This window comes from Diachasma alloeum, unplaced genomic scaffold, assembly GCF_001412515.2.
Source record: "Diachasma alloeum isolate Michigan unplaced genomic scaffold, Dall2.0 Dall_scaffold_00198, whole genome shotgun sequence".
NCBI lineage: Eukaryota > Metazoa > Arthropoda > Insecta > Hymenoptera > Braconidae > Diachasma > Diachasma alloeum.
Genome location: NW_021680363.1, coordinates 1958237 through 1981379, shown reverse-complemented (window position 1 = coordinate 1981379; position 23143 = coordinate 1958237). Strand labels below are relative to the sequence as shown.

At 37.1% G+C, this 23143-nt stretch overlaps 8 protein-coding genes across 8 annotated transcripts in view; 3 read left to right on the top strand and 5 right to left on the bottom strand.

Moving 5' to 3' along the window:
* Positions 1-8230, top strand: part of LOC107048902 (glutamate receptor ionotropic, NMDA 2B) — a 56228-nt gene extending 47998 nt beyond the window's left edge. Inside the window, exons 7-16 of the mRNA XM_029125899.1 lie at positions 676-823; positions 1113-1296; positions 1372-1481; positions 2158-2270; positions 2927-3211; positions 3824-4005; positions 4236-4471; positions 5123-5316; positions 7080-7181; positions 8173-8230. Coding sequence (XP_028981732.1) covers positions 676-823; positions 1113-1296; positions 1372-1481; positions 2158-2270; positions 2927-3211; positions 3824-4005; positions 4236-4471; positions 5123-5316; positions 7080-7181; positions 8173-8230 — 1612 coding nt within the window. The remainder of the gene's footprint in view (positions 1-675; positions 824-1112; positions 1297-1371; positions 1482-2157; positions 2271-2926; positions 3212-3823; positions 4006-4235; positions 4472-5122; positions 5317-7079; positions 7182-8172) is intronic.
* Positions 8231-13788: 5558 nt separating this feature from the next.
* LOC107048900 (histone H2A-like) lies at positions 13789-14228 on the bottom strand. Its single transcript, XM_015272346.1, has one exon. The coding sequence runs from the start codon at positions 14195-14197 to the stop codon at positions 13820-13822; it is 378 nt and encodes a 125-aa protein (XP_015127832.1). The 5' UTR covers positions 14198-14228; the 3' UTR covers positions 13789-13819.
* Positions 14229-14426: 198 nt separating this feature from the next.
* Positions 14427-14862, top strand: LOC107048899 (histone H2B). Its single transcript, XM_015272345.1, has one exon. It carries the CDS (start codon positions 14454-14456, stop codon positions 14823-14825), a length of 372 nt encoding a protein of 123 aa, XP_015127831.1. The 5' UTR covers positions 14427-14453; the 3' UTR covers positions 14826-14862.
* A 925-nt stretch (positions 14863-15787) lies between these two features.
* LOC107048897 (histone H4) lies at positions 15788-16181 on the bottom strand. Its single transcript, XM_015272343.2, has one exon. The coding sequence runs from the start codon at positions 16139-16141 to the stop codon at positions 15830-15832; it is 312 nt and encodes a 103-aa protein (XP_015127829.1). The 5' UTR covers positions 16142-16181; the 3' UTR covers positions 15788-15829.
* A 1482-nt stretch (positions 16182-17663) lies between these two features.
* On the bottom strand, positions 17664-18438 carry LOC107048894 (histone H1-like). Its single transcript, XM_015272340.1, has one exon. It carries the CDS (start codon positions 18397-18399, stop codon positions 17719-17721), a length of 681 nt encoding a protein of 226 aa, XP_015127826.1. The 5' UTR covers positions 18400-18438; the 3' UTR covers positions 17664-17718.
* A 1640-nt stretch (positions 18439-20078) lies between these two features.
* On the bottom strand, positions 20079-20508 carry LOC107048895 (histone H2A-like). Its single transcript, XM_015272341.2, has one exon. It carries the CDS (start codon positions 20485-20487, stop codon positions 20110-20112), a length of 378 nt encoding a protein of 125 aa, XP_015127827.1. The 5' UTR covers positions 20488-20508; the 3' UTR covers positions 20079-20109.
* A 210-nt stretch (positions 20509-20718) lies between these two features.
* Positions 20719-21150, top strand: LOC107048896 (histone H2B-like). The gene has a single exon (XM_015272342.2). The coding sequence runs from the start codon at positions 20745-20747 to the stop codon at positions 21114-21116; it is 372 nt and encodes a 123-aa protein (XP_015127828.1). The 5' UTR covers positions 20719-20744; the 3' UTR covers positions 21117-21150.
* A 713-nt stretch (positions 21151-21863) lies between these two features.
* Positions 21864-22241, bottom strand: LOC107048898 (histone H4). Its single transcript, XM_015272344.1, has one exon. It carries the CDS (start codon positions 22199-22201, stop codon positions 21890-21892), a length of 312 nt encoding a protein of 103 aa, XP_015127830.1. The 5' UTR covers positions 22202-22241; the 3' UTR covers positions 21864-21889.
* Positions 22242-23143: the final 902 nt, after the last annotated feature.

Below are 23143 nucleotides of genomic sequence, written 5' to 3'. Positions count from 1 at the left end.
ATACATTAATTGTCAGAATTTTAGAATTTTTTCGAAAATCGGTTGCCCCGCGATAACTAAAAAAATATTCTGAATTCATTGAATGATGGTTTAAAAAATTGTTTCGACATCCCTTTGATCGCGTTCGAAGATGAAGGCGAGAGTAATAATTGTTATTTTGATTTATAGAATAATTTTCAAAATTTCATTTTTTTTGAAAATGAGAATTCCAGAGATCTCTTTGGATATCATGCTTCAAATTAATTCAATTATGCATCAAATAAGTTCTTCTAATATTATTTTATCGAAGTTTCCAGATAATATGAATAGCACTCTTCTTTCATTTGATTTATACGATAATTTTCACAAGAAATCTGACACAATTGATTAAAGAAGAAATATAATTAAATTTAAAAAATAATATAAAACGATAAATGATGTAAGACAGACGAAACTGATGCGCAAAATGACATTCGCGAGCATATTCATTAGCAAAAATAGCGATGTTATACAAAGAAAAAAGTAACTTTCCAAAACCCACGCATGAATTCCACAATTTTCACCAGTACCTACTGTAAGTCAATATCCGGTGAATATTCAGAGTGCAAGAATTACTCTCCAACTATCGATTCTAATTGCGGCCAATGTTATACAGAATACCGTCCTAGCGGTTTAATTCCCTTTTTTTTATTCCAGAATGGATATCCAATCAGCCCAGCGAAATGAAAGCGTTTACCAGTGCTGCAGTGGATTCTGCATTGATCTGCTCCAAAGATTTTCCGAGGAAATTGGATTTACGTATGAGCTCGTCAGGGTCGAGGACGGTAAATGGGGGACGTTGGAGGTGTGTCCACATTTTTCTATTGAGAATCAATTGAATGTTATCAAGTGGGGGGAATAATAGCTCCAACGAGAGCTAGTCCAGCTCATGTTCCACGACGAAATTTAAATTTGGAAGATAATTCCATGCATTTTCAAGTAGTAAAACTATCTTTTGCGTTTGATCATCCAATAAAGCCTAGTAAATTTGGCATTTTCAGAACCTTTTAATGTTTTTTTTTATTAAAAATGAATGGATCTCAAATGAATGAATTTATATAAACAATTCCCCCGCCATTTTGACTGTTCATTAGAATGGAAAATGGAACGGTCTGATCGCCGACCTTGTGAATCGTAAAACCGACATGGTACTAACATCCCTCATGATAAATTCCGAGAGAGAAGCAATAGTTGACTTTACAGTGCCTTACATGGAGACTGGAATTGCCATTGTCGTAGCCAAGCGAACGGGCATCATCTCGCCTACTGCGTTTCTAGGTGAGAAGAACCTCACAGTGAGTCTCCCACAGCATGTCGACGAATAAAAATTTATATTGATTTTTTTTAATCCAGAGCCTTTCGACACCGCCTCATGGATGTTGGTGGGTATCGTTGGAATTCATGCTGCCACTTTTATGATTTTTTTGTTCGAGTGGCTGTCACCATCAGGCTTCAACATGAAGGTAAAAATACAAGCCCTGTTTGATTCTGTTTACCATCGTTTTTCTCATGAAAAACGTTTTTTGCGGTAGAATGGAGAGCTTCAATGCAGAGAGTTATATACAATTTCAGATGAATGGAAGCCTTGACATTTAATATCTACAAAACGCAATTGGAAACTAATTCATTTGACAGTTTCTCTGGCGTTATGTTTTTTTAATATCGATTATTCGATGAACACTCAAAAAAAAGTATAATTAATGATGGAACGAAGACCTCGTTCAATTCTTTCAGTTTGATATCGAATTACTTGCGAAATTGTAAAACGGTTCAAGTAGATTTTGACTACTGGCCAGTTTTCAGTGAATATCTCGGAATCTAAGGGAGATAGCAACATTTTTGTCAGCACCATTTTTATAGATCTCAATTCGCTCTACAAAAAAGGTCATTACAAAAAATTCATTATCTCCCTTAGATTCGGAGATATACCTCAAAAATTCAGCTGAGCCATAAATCAACTTGAAACTTCTACCGCTTCACTACTGAAATATAAATAAAATCGCCTGGCTTTTTCCCAATATCTTCTTAAAAATTTGAGAGATCATATTTGCAGAATCACAAAAAAATAATTTGTGAATTAAATTGAAAAAAAATTGCATTCAAAATGTGCAATTATCCACTCGCTCCATTTAATTCCAGACGAATCCATCTCCAAATCATCGTTTCTCCCTTTCGAGAACATACTGGCTAGTCTGGGCAGTGCTATTCCAAGCTGCTGTACATATTGACTCACCGCGAGCATTCACAGCGAGGTAAATAAATCGAGATAACGCTAGAATTGGTATCTTGAGCCGACCTAGAAGCGTTTCAAACTCGCAGATCGATTCCACATGTTCAACTGAATACGCAACTGTCTAAAGGCTGTACACTCTTTACACTCAATGCATTATACCATCGGAGTAATTATAAGCGTGGAGATGAATTCTATCGAGAGCTGAATAGGAGAGACGGGGGATTTTAATTAATCCTGTCGTATCAATGCGATGAAAGCGATTACGGTTGCTTCAGGACCGTTGATTATTAACAAAGAAATTTTTGCACTCAACGCGCTCTGTTAATTATTCATTAATTATTGAGTGAACGGTAGAGTAGTGAAACAAAAAAATCGGAACATGTGGACTTTGTTTAATAAGCAATAATCTCAATCATGAATAATCCTGAGCAAAATTTGAATAGAGTTTCATGTCCGGATTTTATTCACTTGAAAAAAAATTCTCAATGGAATATTGCTCCATGGCCAATGTAATCTTCATGAGACTCCTGGGGAAAATCAAATTATTTTCAACATCCCCTACAGAAGATTTCAAACTGTCCCTTTTCTTTCGTAAAAAAGCAATTATGCACTTGTTTCATTATTCTTCTAGACTTTATCATATTCTAGACCATTAACCAACACATCCCTCAACAGATTCATGACCAACGTCTGGGCCATGTTCGCTGTCGTGTTCCTCGCCATTTACACTGCCAACTTGGCCGCCTTCATGATAACGAGAGAGGAGTTCCACGATTTCAGTGGTGTTGATGACCCACGACTAGCAAAACCATGGAGCCACAAGCCAATGTTCAAATTTGGCACGACACCTTGGAGTCACACCGACAGTACACTAGCCAGATACTTCAAGGAGATGCACATGTACATGGAGCCGTTCAATAAGAGCAATGTATTCGAGGGTATTGACGCTGTTATCAGTGGGTGAGACCATTGCTCGACTAATCGAATTCAGAAGGATTTTTCGGGACATAAATCACCGATTTTGTTCGTCATAATGAATAAATAAATAAATTAATAAATTAATAATTGGAAAAATTCAGAAAACTTAGATATCAATGACGAACAATCAAGCGAATTCACTAAAAAAAAATTTCAAATTTCTATTGGATTTCTATTAGACATTCTGTACGTTTTTGGCTCATTCTATTTTGTAAAAAAAACTGTAGAATTTCATCTTTCTAAATAATTTTTTCGATTGAGACATTTTCTATAGGAATTTTTCAGTATAAATGTTCTTTTCTTCTCCTCTCGTTGAAAATTTCGTTGAAAATCAGGCGAAAAACAAAAAATTCGAGCCGAGGAATTTCTACAAAATTTTTTAATGAAGTCACATAAAAAAATTAAATTCTATTGTAGACAGTAAATTTTGAAGTTCAATTGATTGTTTCAATCGAGAGAATATCCAAAATTTATCTGGAAAAACAATTAATAAATCGAACGAAGAGACGAGAGTTAATATTATATCGGAATTAATTCAATAGTTAACATTATCGGAGGAAAAAGTCAATAATTATTGAAATTAAATTTTCGAAGAGATCTCGATGCTTTCTTCTACGATGGAACAGTCTTGGATTATTTGGTAACCCAAGATGAGGATTGCCGATTATTAACCGTGGGCTCGTGGTACGCAATGACTGGTTATGGTCTTGCATTCTCGAGGAACTCTAAATACGTTGAGATGTTCAACAAACGTCTGCTTGACTATCGAGAAAACGGTGAGGCTTTATATTTCAAGTCCTTTGAAGTCTAGTGTAATAGTTATTAATTGATTTCGTCAAACGAGAGACTATTGCCCGCAAAAATAATTGAAGAAAAATTTGACAGATCAATTTTTTGAGACACATTGAAGTCAAAATTAATATAAAAAAATTGTGAATCAGTAATAATATTTTTTTTTGTAATTTCTAATTTTTCCCCTCGTTATAACTTCGGTTTTTAAAAACAGGGGATTTGGAGCGATTGAGAAGATACTGGATGACAGGCTCATGTAAACCAGGCAAGGAAGTACAAAAAAGCAGTGATCCACTGGCCCTCGAGCAATTTTTGAGTGCATTTCTGCTGCTGATGGCGGGAATACTTCTGGCAGCTTTTCTACTGTTCCTTGAGCATCTCTACTTCAAGTACATCAGGCATCATCTGGCAAGGAGCGATCGGGGCGGATGCTGTGCCCTGATCAGCTTGGTGAGCCCGAAAACTTATCGTTTTTGTCATCTTTTCGATAAGAACTTATTATGGAATTGGTTTCCCCAGTGGAAAATGAATTATTTCGAAAATAAATCGTTTTGAAACTTTTCACAGTCGAGAATTTTGTGGAAAAGAAAATCTTGAAACCTATTCGCCTACTATTTTTTATAAAACAATCTTGGATATGAATTTTCCACTTTTTTTCCTAATTTTGTAATTGGAAACAAATAAAACCGTCAAGAAGAAATATAGAAAAATTACAATCTATTAATTATTTTCTACTGAAAAACAAAAAAATGAATTGTAAGTTATGATTAATTTTTATTTGAATTCTCTCAATTTGTCCGGACAAATGCGAAACAAAAAATAAATTATTTTGAAATTCGTCAAATTCAAAAATGTTATGCAACAGAAGATCCTCAAAATTTAAAAGTGGTTGATTTTTCTATAAAACCTATTCTTTTACTATATTTTTCTATTAAAAAAATTGAATTTCTCCAAGTATTGTAATTGAATTCCACTGGAATATGAATTCCATAAAACTCTCCATCGAAACTCCCGTACAACAAAAATGAATTGTAAATGATAAATTATAATTTATAATTTATAATCAACTTTCATTTGAATTGTCTCAATTTGTCTGACTAGAGCATGGGTAAATCCCTGACATTTCGTGGCGCTGTATTCGAAGCGCAGGACATTATCCGTCAGCACAGGTGTCATGATCCAATATGCGATACACACTTGTGGAAGGTGAAACACGAATTGGATATGGCGAGGATAAGGATACGACAGCTGGAAAAAGACCTCGAGGCGCATGGCATAAAGCCCAGCCAGCCCAGGTAAACATATCAATTTAATTTCAAATGCATATATGGAGAAAGTGAAATAAAACGACGAATTCGAACACCAAAAAATAAATTGCATTCCCCTAAACTCACGTTCTCAACGAGAAATGCAAGCATTATCTGGTTTAAACAGTACTGAGAACGGTAGCTCTGGAATAAAATTCTTTTGTGAATTGGTTGTATTTTGTGAATTAACGTCACATACAGATCTCTGCGAATGCTCTCCTAAATTGTGCGGAAATTGAATTTTGAGGAACGTACCTTTAGAATATAGTCTATAACGGTAAAGTCCTCGGTAAATTGAGTTGAGTTCTCGGGTTGTACATTGAATAAGACCCCCCCTGCACTGATAGTTCCAAGGGTTTGACCTATTTTAAGATTTCTTGAATTGTGCTTCTGTTCTATCTACTCTATATCATTATGGTCTATATTATAACACTTCAGCATGATGTGCAGAACAGAGTTATTGAAAGTATTTCAGGAGTTTTGAGGATATTGAGGGTCTCTGCGATGAAATTGCATTTCTTAATTTTTTTAATAATAAAAAAAGGCTTTCGTTTACTTTGAAACTAATCATCATCATTTTTTGCAAATTAATTAGCAATATACTTCCGAATTGTAATTTCGCTCATCATTTTATTCTGTCGTACATCAATAGTGTTAGATTTCTGGTGAAAATTCGTATAAAAATCAAATGAAACAATTTTTTAAGTCATCACTCAATGAATTCAAAATTTTTTTTAGTTATTGCGGGACAACCGATTTTAAAAAAATTAAAAATTATAAAAATTAATGTATGAATTGAATCTTAATTGACGTCGATGGATACCTCAACAACACCTACATTTGAAAAAAATGTTAAATTCAAGTGGACCCAATAGGAAAAGTTTCATAGAAAAATAAAATTCTACGCATTTTTTCTGTAAAATAGTTTCTATTGAACATCCTCTGCAGAAAAAAATGGGCAGTAACGTTGCGGCATTTTTCACTAAAATCTACTGAAATCTAACAGCATTTTCATCACAAAAAAATTAAAATTAAAATTAAAAATTGATCTTTCGAATCCGCTCGATCCGCCGAATATCCTCAATAATTCTTCATTAATTCAATGGCTCTATGAGTGTAATACTTTATTGATTCGCACCTATGGCATAAGCTCACAAAAAACTGAATTTCCAGTAAAATGTTTCCAACTTTACGCACAAATTTCTTTTCATATTTTCCTATTTCTGTGTTTTCGATTAAATTTTTTACGGTAATAGAGTCGATTTTTCATTAATAAATCGAAAATGTATTTACGAAATCTCTCGCCACAATGTAGAAGGCAAAAAGATATTTAATTAGAAAGAAACGATAGGGGAAGTGTTCGTGAGTATGAGAGAAAAAAAGTGGCGATATTCCGAAACGGAATTTTTTAAAGGAGAAGGCCGGAGAAACTAGGATGGTGGCGTGGCTGCCTGCAGCCAGCGATACCACCTCACATCGAGAGACTCGCTGTTGAGGCGCCTCATCCCCTTCCACCGTATTTCGATTCGTAAGTCCAGAGATGTGAATTTCTACGAATGCTCGATTAGATAATTTAGACGATAAAATAGGGCAGCTGGCTTAGCTCCTAAAGTGATTGCACGTTCCTGAGATTTCCTCATTCGTAGGCATGGTGTGGATGCAATGGCGATGGTAGAAGTGTCACTGATATTCATTATCTCGAGATATTTTAGGGGAAGAGAAATCTCTGATTGTGGTTTGCAATATTTTAGATACTTAGATGCTGTCGAGGTGTCACGGCCTAGGGATATGACGAGAAGCATGGTAGCCAGCACGGAATTCGCGGAGGGATTTTTGCCAACAGAAATTTATAGGTATTTTAAGTTTTATTATTCGAGGCGAATTCGACATTTGAATTGAATAAAACTCTTTGGTATGAATTTTCATTCGTTTCGACGACTTTTTCGTTGGAAATTCCTGAACTCATTCATCAATGATTAAATAATTAATCCATTGGATGAATAATTTAGTTATTTCAAATGAAGAAGTAGACTGTTGGAAAAAATTGGAAATTTTGTTACAAGTTTAGTAGTAATTTTCAGAGAAGTAATCCTTTTAATTCTACTGGACATTGGATGGAACTTTAAATTTTTTAACTGAAGGAAAACGAAAAAATCAATATTTAGTGCCTAATTACACTGAATTTTCAATTAATCGAAAACTTGGGTATTTATTGACCTGAATTTTAGTGATTTCGATTAATTTTTATCGAAAAATTGAACTGAAATTTTAGTTTATTGATTCATTCATCAAATTATGGATTTAAACCAAAAATCAAAACCAAAAAAACCTTGTTCGAAAGTTTCCGAAGTGTTAAAATGAAATTTTCTATTGCCTATCTATCTATAAGTAATCGTAAGATTTTTAATTCTACTGGACATTGGATGAAACTTTAAATTTTTGAATTGAAGGAAAACGAAAAAATCAATATTTAGTGCCTAATTACACTGAATTTTCAATTAATCGAAAACTTGGGTATTTATTGACCTCAATTTTTGTGATTTCAATTAATTTTTATCGAAAAATTGAACTGAAATTTTAGCTCATTGATTCGTTCATCAAATTATGGATTTAAACCAAAAATCAAAACCAAAAAAACCTTGTTCGAAAGTTTCCGAAGTTTTAAAATGAAATTTTCCGAAAAACTCAATTTAAAATCTGTAAAATCTCATAAGTCTCGAAACTATCAAAGCTCTCAAGTTAATATAACAAATCTCAAAATAATATTTCTCTCATTTCGGCTCAATATGAATAAACGAAACGAATAATTCATCCCTAAAACCCTGAATCTTCTGTTATGCCCAGGCTTCCAGAGGACGACTCCACACGAACAGAGATAGCGGAAATAGAGACAGTTCTGTGATGAAAGGGAATAGCCGGATGTGAATTATACGTGTGAACCAGCTTTGAGTGTTCTTGCCGTCGAGAATCGTTAAGTGTTGAATTAAAAAATTACGGGATAAAAAGGGATGAAACATCCACTGCATGAGAAACAATTCAATGAAGAAGGTGCTGTTCCGTTCCTCGTGGAACAGCATCAGAAAATGGAGAGAATGAACTCACATTGAGACGATAGTATCAGTTTGGAGTACATTGGAATTGAGGAGAAATAGCTCCGCCCAATATTTTTGATTATCCTTCAGTGCCTCAGGTTCGAGTAATTTCGATATTTGCGTGGCTATTAAATCAACTCCATTTTATTTCTTCTATGTTTGAATTTGCATCAAGGACGAGGATGTCATGGGAATCACCCTACAGATTTTCGAAAAGATAACACGTGTGACAACATTTAACAGAAAAATTCTATTGGCGTTCTATTAAAATTACGAGAATTTTACTGCAATTCTATGAAAAATTAATTTATTATTGATATTTGCGATGGAAAAAGTTCATAGAGAGTGATTTTGTTGCAGAAATTATTGAGTATCAATTTTTATAATCCTTTCTGCTGTAATTTTTCTTATTGCAACATTTAAAAAAATGAAAAAAATTAGAAATCATGAAAAAATCGAGAAATGCAAGCGCAAAAAATTCTTAGAAAATAGGATAATTCTCCAATAGAATAATTATTTGGGGATATTTTGATAGAAATTCTTGTGAATGTATTTTCTCCCTTTTTTCTTGAATTTTGTAATAAAATATATATTTAAAAAAATTCAGCGAAAGAAATAGAAAATTTCTGCTCAAGAATTTCGACGGAAAGAATCTCGAGAGAATTCATATAAACAATTAAAATCTATTGCCATTTTCCTGTAAAATATCTGTGCCGAAAGCATAATGTTTCATAAAAAACAGCAAAAAAAAACAAATAAATTTTTTAAATAGAATTTCAATGGAATGAAATAATTTTTTAGAGAATGCGATAAGTTTTTCCACTAAAGGTCTCCAACCTCGAATCTCCTTAATTTCCTTCTTTTCTAATCGACTGTGGGAATATGCTAGGGCAGTATGAAATACTAAAAAAAACCGAAAGAAATTTGAAAAGAATTTTTACGAAATTTCTCCGAATGTGGAGGAAGTTGAGCATTACGGGTGGTTAGTTCTCCTCCAAAAGAACAATTTCAATCCGGAGAGGTAATTCAGAAGGTGCCACAAAGCCAAACCATCTGTGAATAATCAAAACCTCGCCCTGACCCCTAACTAACACACGAACAAACTTCTATGTACCATGATCAACAGAATATTAAAAATATATGTCGATTAAAGTTTAGAGTAAATACATTGGATACATGTTTAAAAATATATGGATATGCGGCGATAGTATATTTAAATAACATAGATAATGGATAAAAAAATACATACTATATTCTAAAGATGAAGCGAATGACGGAAAACTCATTAAAACACATGCTCAAAAAAAAAACTAATTTTTCTCATAATTTATATATTCTGAGAAGAAAATTGAATGTATATTCTGTACCACGAGTCATTGAGTTGAGCTGTAATCAAAGCTTATCAGCTGCCAGTACGTACCTCCCGTTATTATGTATTTGTACTCTGAGAATTTTTTAACGAATATTTAATGTCAAACGAAAGAAACTAAACGGAGGGGCTTTCGCATTTGTCACACGCCGGTATGACCTTGTGGCCACATTAGAATCACTGAAGTCACCGAAATCACGTAAATCACGGGACTAAGTTAATTAATCATTTGGAACTAATTTTTTATCGTTATTTTACATCGCTCTGATTCGGCGTTGAGTACACTGCGAAATCTGATCGACACTTAAAGGGGAGACTACTATGTTTTAAAAGTCGAGGGTCATTGGAATGAGATTTCTCACGCATTGAAGATCGATTATTTGCCTAAAGATGAATAATTAGCGCAAAAAATTAATTGTTTATTGTTCGTTTGCCCCGCAGACGCTTAAAATGTTGAAAATAGTCCGGGGCCTCCAATTTTTGAGCTGCGGTTTTTTTTCCAAAATTTTCGAAAAAATGAGGACAGTAACAATTACGAATTAGTTTTTTTAAATTCGACTCCTACAAAAATTGCACCATTCGTGTAAAATAGCTATTCTTTTCGGATATTTTCTATAGAATTTCCTCAAAGTGGGAAATAAGGCCTCTTTTGGCGAAATAAAATGACTAGTGTTGTCTCAATAAATACCTAAAACTACATAAATAATTATTTGCACTTACCCACTGCACCAGTCTAACGGGCCTTGTAATCGTGGTGTCACCCAATTCGAATGCGATAGCCCCTCGATCAACCTATAAAAAATCAAAATGATTTGCGTTACGAGAGATTGATATCGTGAGAAATTCGAAGTTAATTCCTAGAGTTAAGATGGTGAGTATCGCCTCCAATGGCTGTATGTAAGATATATGCCTCGCTATATACCCAAAATTGTGAGATGGATCAGTAATGGGGGCATTCAAATATTGCCGTCAAGCAAGTGGGGAAATGTAATTACGGGTGAGGTAATTTTTGAATGTTCCCTTAATGCAGTGGTGAATAAGTAATGAAATAGTTACAAGACAATTCGTAATTCTCTTTTGTTAGAAACGAAAACATTTCTTTCTAAAATCCCCACTTCCCAGATAATTTCGTTAATCAACATGATTAATTAATTTACGGTGTCAAGAGACTTTTTTGTTGGAAGAAAATGAACAGGAATGTTCAATTACTTCGAAAATTACTGATAATTCCTCCTGAAATTGCTCATTACGCAATTTAATATTCAAAAAGATGTCGATAATTGACTTGTTTCATTCCATTACATATCACCACTACTTCATTACTGAAACGAATCCTGCGCTGCGAAGAATTTTGAATATATTGTTGATGAAGATGATGATGAGAAGCTGTTGTTATTGTTGTTACTGTTAAAGATAAAGGACGGATTTAATCGTTAGGTCTGCAGACGAGACAGAAATTGAAGTATTCGTCTGTTCCATGTCTAACTACCGACTAGACGTTTCTAACTCATTCTTAAGATCGGAAATTCTTTATTTCCATTCTCGTTCGTAACAGGACAAATTTCTCGCTTCAATTTTTGTTTTTTCGTTGCGAATGACTTCGATGGAGTCGAGTAAAATTAGGGACGGATCAATTTCACTTGAGAGTGGTTCTTGGACATATCTCAATCTCGAAAAAATCCGGATCTGTTGCAATTCAGCATCGAAGCGATCAAACGATTCAAGTCGACTTGGCTCTTTCCTGAGTTTTTGAGAAATATCTCCGAATCTGAGCGAGATGGCGGAATTTTTGTAATGACTTTTTTCATAGCTCGCAAATCGCTCTATAAAAAAGGTTATAACAAAAATTTTACTGTCTGCCTTCGATTCCGAGATATCTATTGAAAACTGACCAATAGTCAAAATCGACTGGAATCGTTTTAGTGCAAACGCCACTGAATTGAATTCTGAGATATTTACTAGAAATTCAGCTTCAAGTGAAGTTTTCACTCAGTGTCACTCCCCTTCCAAACTCATTTGGAATATCATTTCTGCCATGAATCTGTGCACGAAAAAATTTCATAGAAAAAATCAATAGAATTTCATTTTTCTACACATCTTAAGTTTTTGAACAAATTTTTGAAGTTATTTTTTTTCTCCTCTCATTACAAAAAACAAACGTAAAAGTTTCATCGAAAATATCTCAACACAATAAATTGGATCAATAGATTGAATTCTATTGACGTAAAGTATTTCTTTTGAGAAAAAACGCGCATTTTTTGGTAGAATTGATGAAAAAAAATTTCCTGTGAAATTTTTCCGTGCGTTTATCCTCCACCTGTACAAATCCTCATTATTTCATGACTCAAAGCTCTTCCGATTCCTATTGATCACTTGGAAATTCATATTTTTCGTAATACTCGAGGTAAAAATGAAGTATTGAATTAACAGATAAAAACTTGAGGACAACGAAACAACAGAAATTAGTCAATCAATCATATGTTCGTCAGAGCACGTAGTTTTTTACTCTGGAAAAATTCTCTCTCTCTTTCCTTCTACTGTAATCATAAAACTATGATTCAGAACTTGAGGGGTGAAACCAGGTGATTGAATCGTCAAGAAATCGATTTGAATTAAAAAAATAATTACATGTTACAGCTAATTAATTTTTTCTTCAAAAACCTTCTCTATAACTAGATGAAAAACTAAATTTGCTAACAATTAATGGTAATTTTATATTACGCGTTGGAAAACTCATCGATTGTTTCACATTTGATGGAAAAAAATAAGAATTAAATTCTTATTTTCAACGAAAATATTCCAAACTATTGATGTTTTAATAAATTTCATTTTGTCCCAAGGAAAAAGACCGTCACAAAAATTATAAAAAATCTGCATTTGCATAAGAATTTGAAAATCAAAAAGACGACCGTGACTTTCACGTACCCATTTTACCCCTGAAGTACTGAATTTTCTAACATAGCTAGGTATGCAATGAATATTATCTACTGGACCTTTTGTACTGAATAAAAATCACGAAGTATCGAAAAAATAAAACCGAAACTCGGAAACTGTCCAATCACTAGGCGAGAATAATGAGAGTAATGAAAGATGGATAACATGAAAATAATGTAATGAATCTTGTGCCCACCAGAAAATTGCTGACGTGTTAAACCAAGTAATCACTACGAGTATATGTACGAAAGGAGCAAAATGTTTTCTCGTGTATGTGTATTTTTCATATAAATATGTAAGTCGTGCTTTCCTGTAAATAGCCATTTCACACTTAAATCTCCTAGTGTCTACACCGCAATTTTCTGTCCTCGCGAAGTGATTGAGAGGCGTAACGTAAGGAAGAGAGGAGATAAGTGAATGAAGGAATTATGGTGAAAATATGTAGAACACTCACCGGATGCTGTCCACTTTACTCTAGTGTCAAAAACACGATGGACAGTATTCAAATCGTTGAGACTAATAATTATATACTTTGGATGGGATGTTCACCGATTCCTCGTTCAAATTGTTGTTTTTAAATGGAATTCTAAATGATAAATGCGTGATTGTACGTTGTTTCAAATAAAGAGAATTGTTGTTTTTTAATGCGTTTCATTGATTCGTCGGAGTAGTCCTCGCACGTCAAATTTTATTTTAACTCCCGGCACTAAGAAATAAACTCATCTTCGTAACGATATCATTGTCTAAATAAACACGTTTTTATAACGATTTCAATGTCGCGTTCGGTTTCAGCATTTCGCGGAGATTTCACAAAGTTAGCAGTCCGCATCTTCAGAGCTGTCAGCTTCCATCTGAGCTCTGATGTGTCGAGTACATCCTTATATATCCACCCTATGATGCTAGGGAGGGGGGAGGGGGCGGGGGTAGCCAATCCTAGTCATTTTTACAATAGTCCAATAGAAATGAAGAATTGAAACCAAAACTTCAATCGAAAAAAAATACCTGATGAAAAACGGGATAATAACGATAATATAAATTTTCAACGTTAAATAAATGTTGTGGCCCTGAAAAGGGCCGATTGTTTTTATTGAGTGATTTAAGAGCTGCTCTTCTCGGTCTTCTTGGGAAGCAGAACAGCCTGGATGTTGGGAAGGACACCACCCTGAGCGATGGTAACTCCAGAGAGAAGTTTGTTCAACTCCTCGTCGTTACGGATTGCCAACTGGAGATGTCTTGGGATGATCCTGGTCTTCTTGTTGTCACGAGCGGCGTTGCCTGCCAACTCGAGGACCTCAGCAGCCAAGTACTCCATGACTGCGGCGAGGTAAACTGGAGCTCCAGCACCAACACGTTCTGCGTAATTTCCTTTACGCAGGAGACGATGAATACGACCCACCGGGAACTGAAGGCCAGCTCTAGTAGAGCGAGTCTTGGACTTTCCCTTTACTTTTCCACCTTTGCCACGGCCAGACATGTTGCAGACAATTAATTCAACGTTGAGTCGCTGAAAGATCAATGGAGAATGGTTGAGCTCCCGAAAATCGCCTCTTTATAGCTTCGTACGCTCACGCCACCGAGCCAATCGGAACAGTGCAGCGGATGGACGCGCGCACGGCTCCTCCGATTGGCTCGGCGTCGTGTGCGCCGATGCTAATAAGTCAACGACGATCCTAACGGCAGTCACATTTTTACGGAATTCTCCACTCTGAAACTACTATACTCCAAGCATCATGCCGCCCAAAGCCAGTGGTAAAGCCGTGAAGAAAGCTGGAAAGGCCCAGAAGAACATCACCAAGACCGACAAGAAGAAGCGGCGCAAGAGGAAGGAGAGCTACGCTATCTACATTTACAAGGTCTTGAAACAAGTTCATCCCGACACTGGAGTCTCCAGCAAAGCCATGAGCATCATGAACTCCTTCGTCAACGACATCTTCGAGAGAATTGCCGCTGAAGCTTCACGATTGGCTCACTACAACAAGCGTTCCACCATCACATCTCGAGAGATCCAGACTGCTGTTCGTCTTCTTCTCCCCGGAGAGTTGGCAAAGCACGCTGTGTCTGAAGGCACCAAAGCTGTGACTAAATACACAAGTTCCAAGTAACGTGGAAGAACTCAAAATCAATCGGCCCTTTTCAGGGCCACAAAATGTTTATAACGTTGATAATTCAATTAGTTCACTTATATTATTTAATTATTACCGTCAGTAATCCGGTTCTGGATTTATCGTTGCATTTACCCAAAAATCATGTGACCCTGTACATTCACTGTAATGAACGGAGGTAAATGGAAATTATTACTATATTAATATGCAAACTTATATTCATGAGGGGCATTAATATTTTTATTATTTTAAAAATAAACTATCACAATTACCGTCTTATGATTTGTAAGGTGCGGATTCTAAAAGAACGTGGCATATATAGTCATGAGGGTCACGTGCCATTTTTTGCTGCAGTTGCTGCGATCGATGACCTGACAAATATGTAGTAAACAAACAATTTGTACTTTGCACTTGTTTATTATTCGTTTTCAATAATAACAATTGCGTTGCTAATATTCTTTGCCATTTTCTTCTCGATAATAATAAAGTGGGTGTGTTATGTCGTTTCTTCTATCTGATATATTTTGGTTTTTGAGGTTATGTTCGTTGGCACGCGAATCCCATATCCAAGTGTTAAGAATTACTTGGATATATTCATTGATTAACGTAATTATTATACGAAGAATCTTTAATTCGGGGGCTTTGGAATTTTTTATGTATGAATATAATATAATTAATATAATATAATTGTTTATTAACTCAATTAAATTGTGTAAACGTGTCAATATATAGATTTCAATTTTATGCATCTCCCTTTCGTTTGATACAAATATTTGTTATTATGAAGAAAAATTCAAATCTAAATGGCACTAATGTAAAGGGGGTTCATTCGACATAATTATTGGTGTGCGTTGGTCTTTCATTTCTGGGAAAATTCAGTAATTATTCAACTACTATTATTATAGCATAATGCAATATGATATAACGAAGATTTCATTTCTACGTGATAAATATGTGGTGGCCCTGAAAAGGGCCGATTGTTTTTGATCCGTAGAGAGCTGTGTTTAACCTCCAAATCCGTAGAGAGTACGTCCTTGACGTTTCAGAGCGTAGACCACATCCATAGCCGTAACGGTCTTCCTCTTGGCGTGTTCGGTGTAGGTGACTGCGTCACGGATGACGTTCTCAAGGAAGACCTTGAGAACACCACGAGTCTCCTCGTAAATCAAACCGGAGATACGTTTGACACCACCACGACGAGCGAGACGACGGATAGCAGGCTTGGTGATTCCCTGGATATTATCACGAAGAACTTTGCGATGGCGTTTAGCTCCTCCTTTTCCCAATCCCTTTCCTCCTTTGCCGCGACCAGTCATTTTAACTTGGGTTCAAAGAACACGTCAATATTAAATAAGCAAGCAGAAGCTTCTGATATCTTTTCACAAAATGCTCGTGGTTTTATAGACGTCGCGTAGAGCGTTCTCCCACCCCTGGGAAATACACCAATGGCGTTTCGTCATTCAGATATCCCCGCTCCACTCCACAAACCAATCACAGACGCGCACGGTGTTATATATACTGGGTCCGTCGCTTGGAACTTCATTATTTTGCTGCTAATTTTGGAAGTAAGACTTCGACGCAATGGCTCGTACCAAGCAGACTGCCCGTAAATCTACCGGAGGAAAGGCTCCCAGAAAACAATTGGCAACCAAAGCCGCTCGTAAGAGTGCGCCAGCAACTGGAGGAGTCAAAAAACCCCATCGCTATAGGCCTGGAACCGTAGCTCTTCGTGAGATCCGTCGTTACCAGAAGAGCACTGAGCTCCTCATCCGTAAACTTCCATTCCAACGACTTGTTCGTGAGATCGCCCAGGACTTCAAGACTGACTTGAGGTTCCAGAGTTCAGCTGTGATGGCTCTTCAAGAAGCCAGCGAGGCTTACCTCGTTGGTCTCTTCGAAGACACTAATCTCTGCGCCATCCACGCGAAGAGAGTGACCATCATGCCCAAGGATATCCAGCTGGCTCGTCGTATTCGTGGAGAGAGAGCTTAAGTTATTTCAACTTAAACTAAATCAAATCGGCCCTTTTCAGGGCCACAAATTAATTTCAACTAGTAAAACAAAATCACTAAATCGTAATCCATATTTTAAAGAAATATATAACGTACATCTAAACAATAAATTAAATGACAAAATCCGTCAACAAATTAAATAATTATTTTAAATATTTACATAAGTGTCACCGCAGTTGGTGCAATTCAACATTTTAAGACGATTCCGTAATAATACCCGATATACCGTCAGTGGTCCAGTCCTTAAGAAACGGAATCCAGTTATAATTTTTAATAATTTAGAAGTATTGTTGAGTGCATGTTTTTGGCTTCAGAGAAGTACAGCCCATAGTTTCCATTCAACTTCGCTCATCAGAGTAAATATATCGGGTCACATGAATCTAGCTAAATTTAACGCTGATTGCATAGACGGTACCGATTCATAACCGGGACATTGACGATAATTGAATTTTGGTATTATATATGATTCTAAAGAGTAAATCGGAACGGCATCAACGCCCTATTTATTCGATTATCGCTGGAGAATCAAATTAAAGTTTCTATTGCCTGAATACATTGGTCGTAAAATGAGTGAGTTTTTTCATTTCTATACGAGGTTCCGAGTTCAAAATTCGATCAAGTGATGAGATCTGACTATTTGAAATCCAATTATATTTCGCACCATATTGAAATCGAGTCAGAGTAATGTCAATAGTAAATAAAAATTACACAGCTACATCAATAAATTTCCATCCGCATTTCAAGACATAAAAAGGATCTTCATAGGTATTTCAGAGGTAGATTCGCTAGCGATCGAGAATTATTACGTTTATAAATAATTATTGGCCCTGAAAAGGGCCGTTTGGTTATGATCATGGCTGAATTGCATTGAGAGATTCAATTCACTTCTTCTGAGCTGGTTTCTTGGCCGCTGCTTTGGTTCTTGGAGAAGCAGCCGCCTTCTTCGGTTTGGGTGCCTTGGGTTTAGCAGTTGGTCCTTTTGTAGCCTTCTTCGCCTTGGGGCTTTTCGGTTTGGCCGCAGCTTTCGCTACCTTCGGCTTCGCGACCTTCTTCTCAACAGCTGGTTTCTTCGCTGCAGCTTTCTTCGGCGAAGCTATTTTCTTGGCTTTCGGTTTTGCTGTTTCGGTTTTCTTAGCTACCTTCTTGACCGCAGTCTTCTTCGGTGATGCTTCCTTCTTGCCAACCGCCAGATTAGATTTTGGCTTCGAAGCGTTGGTCTTCTTCACTGCGAGCTTGAACGATCCAGACGCACCATTTCCTTTAGTTTGCACAAGAATTCCAGCAGCAACTGCGGACTTCAGGTACTTCTTGATGAAGAGTGCGTGCTTTGTGGTGTCGAGCTTGTAGTTGGCAGCGATGTACTTCTTGATAGCCTGGAGGGAGGATCCATTACGCTCGGCAAGGGTCTTTACAGCGGTATTGACCATGTCAGCGGTGCTGGGATGAGTTGGTTTAGGCTTTGGATTTTTCGCCTTAGTTGCTTTCTTGGCAACCTCTGCCTTTGCGGGAGCAGGAGAACCCGTTGGCGAAGCAACGACTGGTGACGCAGCTTTGTCAGTCATCTTAAATTCACGTGGAGAAATCAAAATATTTTCAGTCAAACTGAATTATTCTTATGAGAGCGCTGAGATCTCGGCGGAGTGACTAGGAATTTGAGCGCGGACCATGGAGACGGGCCCGGCGATGCAGACACCGCAACTTCGTCGTCGCAATACTGCAAACGGTGTCTTATTCTGGGTAGTCTAATTTTTTTAGGGTTGTTTTAACAACCATAACACTTTCTTCAACATTACATGATCTTTAGAAATGTCTAATTAAGCTACAGCATTGTAGTTTTCATTCGCAGTACTCGATAATGACGAATAATTGCTCGGAATGTTGCTCTCGTACTTTCGGTGTCTCGGGTGCTGCCGCGTTTAAACATTCGTAGAATAAACAATCTGTATAATTTTATCATTCCAGCATTGTGACAACATGCTATGATAATTAACAAATGTAGAGGATACTCAAGTTTTCAGAAAAAATGACAGTTGATACGGAATTTTGACGCGTTAATGTGTCGAGTCCGGCCAGATCGAAAATGCGCATCTAAGGAGATATTGCGTGCAATATGAAGTGAGAAAATATACAAGAGTAAAATACCATCTTTACAATTTACCTATTTTTTAGTGTAACACCCTCTCTAGTAATTATGGAATTCGATTTAACAATCGGTTTTCAATACTTCATGAAGAGACTGAATGTGAAGAAGCGGAATGCTGCGCGTGATAATGTCATACGCAGAGCATACGTTTAGTTGGGTAATTTTATTATTTAATATCAATGTAATAATTTTATTATTGTTATATACGAGTCGCAGCAGTTTTTTGTTCGATAACGTTTTAGGGTCTTAAGTCGATTCAAAAGAGTTTTTTTATGGAACGAATTTGATAAATTGTAACGGATTGAGTTTGTTACGCGTGTGTCAGAATCATTTTGGAAGAAAGGTATTTGTAGTGTTAAGAATAATGCGATGTTTTGTCATTTGCAATATTTTTTTGTGATGTAATATAGATTGTTAAAATATCGCGGTAAATTTTAATGAAATTTTTCTCTCTCTGGACATAAAAAACGAACTACGGTGAGAATGTAAAATGTAGAAAATCTTTCTAATTGATTTTCTAATTGACATTCAACAGTAGGCGTTAAAAAAAAAAGTCGATAACGGTAATTTTGCGAGTGACCTGACCATTTGAGAAGAAAACCGTCATTTTGCATCACCATGAGGTCGGTGAAAGGTTAAGTGATAGTCCGAGTGACAGCTCATTGTTTGGATAAAGCTTTCAGTCTTATATTTGTTTGGAAAAAACCGAACGAAGAATTGAAGAACACTTCTGGTGATTCGATCCCTAAGAAATTGAACGCATATGATCATTGTTTATTTTAATGTCCGTACATTGGATATGGATTTCGATTCTCATTGGGTGATGGAATTTTTAAGGATATCAATGTGTTCATAATGAGCCCGTTTTCGGTGGCTAAACGGCTATGGAAATATGGAAAACAATTGGAGTTTATATTCTAAATCAATATTAAGCGTAAAATTGTAGTACATAATTTTATACTATTATAATTTGAAGAAAAATTCAATAGAATATCGCAAGTCGCAATGTTCACATTTTAAGCGGGTCAAATGGATATTGAATTCAATACAAAAAAATATGTAAAATTGAGTATTCTTCGTAAAAGCGTTTGATGGCCCTGAAAAGGGCCGATTGTTTTTATTGAGCTATTTAAGAGCTGCTCTTCTCGGTCTTCTTGGGGAGCAGAACAGCCTGGATGTTGGGAAGGACACCACCCTGAGCGATGGTAACTCCAGAGAGCAGTTTGTTCAACTCCTCGTCGTTACGGATTGCCAACTGGAGATGTCTTGGGATGATTCTGGTCTTCTTGTTGTCACGAGCGGCGTTGCCTGCCAACTCGAGAACCTCAGCCGCCAAGTACTCCATGACTGCGGCGAGGTAAACTGGAGCCCCAGCACCAACACGTTCTGCGTAATTTCCTTTACGCAGGAGACGATGAATACGACCCACCGGGAACTGAAGGCCAGCCCTGGTAGAGCGGGTCTTGGACTTCCCCTTTACTTTTCCACCTTTACCACGGCCAGACATGTTGCAGATGATTAATTCAACGTTGAGTCGCTGAAAGATCAATGGAGAATGGTTCAGCTCCCGAAAATCGCCTCTTTATAGCTTCGTACGCTCACGCCACCGAGCCAATCGGAACAGTGCAGCGGAATGGACGCGCGCACGGCTCCTCCGATTGGCTCGGCGTCGTGCGCGCCGATGCTAATAAGTCAATGACGATCCTAACGCCAGTCACATTTTTACGGAATTCTCCACTCTGTAACTACTGTACTCCAAGCATCATGCCGCCCAAAGCCAGTGGTAAAGCCGTGAAGAAAGCTGGCAAGGCCCAGAAGAACATCACCAAGACCGACAAGAAGAAGCGGCGCAAGAGGAAGGAGAGCTACGCTATCTACATCTACAAGGTCTTGAAACAAGTTCATCCCGACACTGGAGTCTCCAGCAAAGCCATGAGCATCATGAACTCCTTCGTCAACGACATCTTCGAAAGAATTGCCGCTGAAGCTTCACGATTGGCTCACTACAACAAGCGTTCCACCATAACATCTCGAGAGATCCAGACTGCTGTTCGTCTTCTTCTCCCCGGAGAATTGGCAAAGCACGCTGTGTCTGAAGGCACCAAAGCTGTGACTAAATACACAAGTTCCAAGTAACGTGGAATAACTCAAAATCAATCGGCCCTTTTCAGGGCCACAAAATGTTTATAACGTTGATAATTCAATTAGTTGACTCACTAGCATTAAGTATCAGTTATCATTAGAAATATTGATTAGTAATTGTGAAACACGTGAATCTAAACTGAAAATATTTTTTGGACGAGATGTTACGTTTAGCAATTAGATTGATGTTAAACTATTCCTTAAAAAACATGATTAACTTGTAAAATATTATAGGCGATTGATACATACGTGATATGGAACACGTATTTGATCGCCTAATATACAATACTTAACAATAATCATTGAAAAAGGCTAATAATCGTCGTAAATGGGCTGATTTATTATTCACCCAAAATTTGTTCCATTTGATCACAAAGCAACTAATTTTTCTGAATTAAATACGTTAATGAAAACTATTTAAACATCATTAATACTTAAAAATACGTTTATATAACTCTCCGCACATAAAAAAATACAGAATTCTCGAATGTAAGCGAAGAGATTTGGGAAAAAAGATTATTGTAAAAATTTAACGCATTGCATCTACATCTATGAAAAAACGTGTTTCTAGGTATCCGAAATCTCCCATTCACAATGTTCAAATGTATCTAAATAATTCAATAAAAAAGGCAATATTCATGTCTGAAAAATTAGTTCGTGACGAAATAGTATTAGCTAATCGCTGAAGCGCATTGTAAATTCCAACGTTATAAAGATGTGGTGGCCCTGAAAAGGGCCGATTGTTTTTGATCCGTAGAGAGCTGCGTTTAACCTCCAAATCCGTAGAGAGTACGTCCTTGACGTTTCAGGGCATAGACCACATCCATAGCCGTAACGGTCTTCCTCTTGGCGTGTTCGGTGTAGGTGACTGCGTCACGGATGACGTTCTCAAGGAAGACCTTGAGAACACCACGAGTCTCCTCGTAAATCAAACCGGAGATACGTTTGACACCGCCACGACGAGCGAGACGACGGATAGCAGGCTTGGTGATTCCCTGGATGTTATCACGAAGAACTTTGCGATGGCGCTTGGCTCCTCCTTTTCCCAATCCCTTTCCTCCCTTGCCGCGACCAGTCATTTTAACTTGGGTTTGAAGAACACGTCAATATTAAATAAGCAAGCAGGAGCTTCTAATATCTTTTCACCAAATGCGCGTGGTTTTATAGACGTCGCGTAGAGCGTTCTCCCACCCCTGGGAAGTAGACCAATGGCGTTTCGTCATTCAGATATCCCCACTCCACTCCACAAACCAATCACAGCCGCGCGCGGTGTTATATATACTGGGTCCGTCGCTTGGAACTACATTATTTTGCTGCTAATTTTGGAAGTAAGACTTCGACGCAATGGCTCGTACCAAGCAGACTGCCCGTAAATCTACCGGAGGAAAGGCTCCCAGAAAACAATTGGCAACCAAAGCCGCTCGTAAGAGTGCGCCAGCAACTGGAGGAGTCAAGAAACCCCATCGCTATAGGCCAGGAACCGTAGCTCTTCGTGAGATCCGTCGTTACCAGAAGAGCACTGAGCTCCTCATCCGTAAACTTCCGTTCCAACGACTTGTTCGTGAGATCGCCCAGGACTTCAAGACTGACTTGAGGTTTCAGAGTTCAGCTGTGATGGCTCTTCAGGAAGCCAGCGAGGCTTACCTCGTTGGTCTCTTCGAGGACACCAACCTCTGCGCCATCCACGCCAAGAGAGTGACCATCATGCCCAAGGACATCCAGCTGGCTCGTCGTATTCGAGGAGAGAGAGCTTAAGTTGTTTCAACTTGAACTCAAAATAATCGGCCCTTTTCAGGGCCATAAACCAATTCGAACGAGGAAAATTGAAAATCGCTAAATAATTCATATTTCAGGAAAATGTCTAACTTGCATCTCGACAATAAATAACTTGGAAGTATTGTGGAGTGCATATTTGCGACGGAGAGAGTATATAACCTAAAATTTCCAATTGCATGAATAAATTCCATGTCAGGGTAAATCACCCAGTAGATGGACACTACCCTACAGATAGACGAGCTACT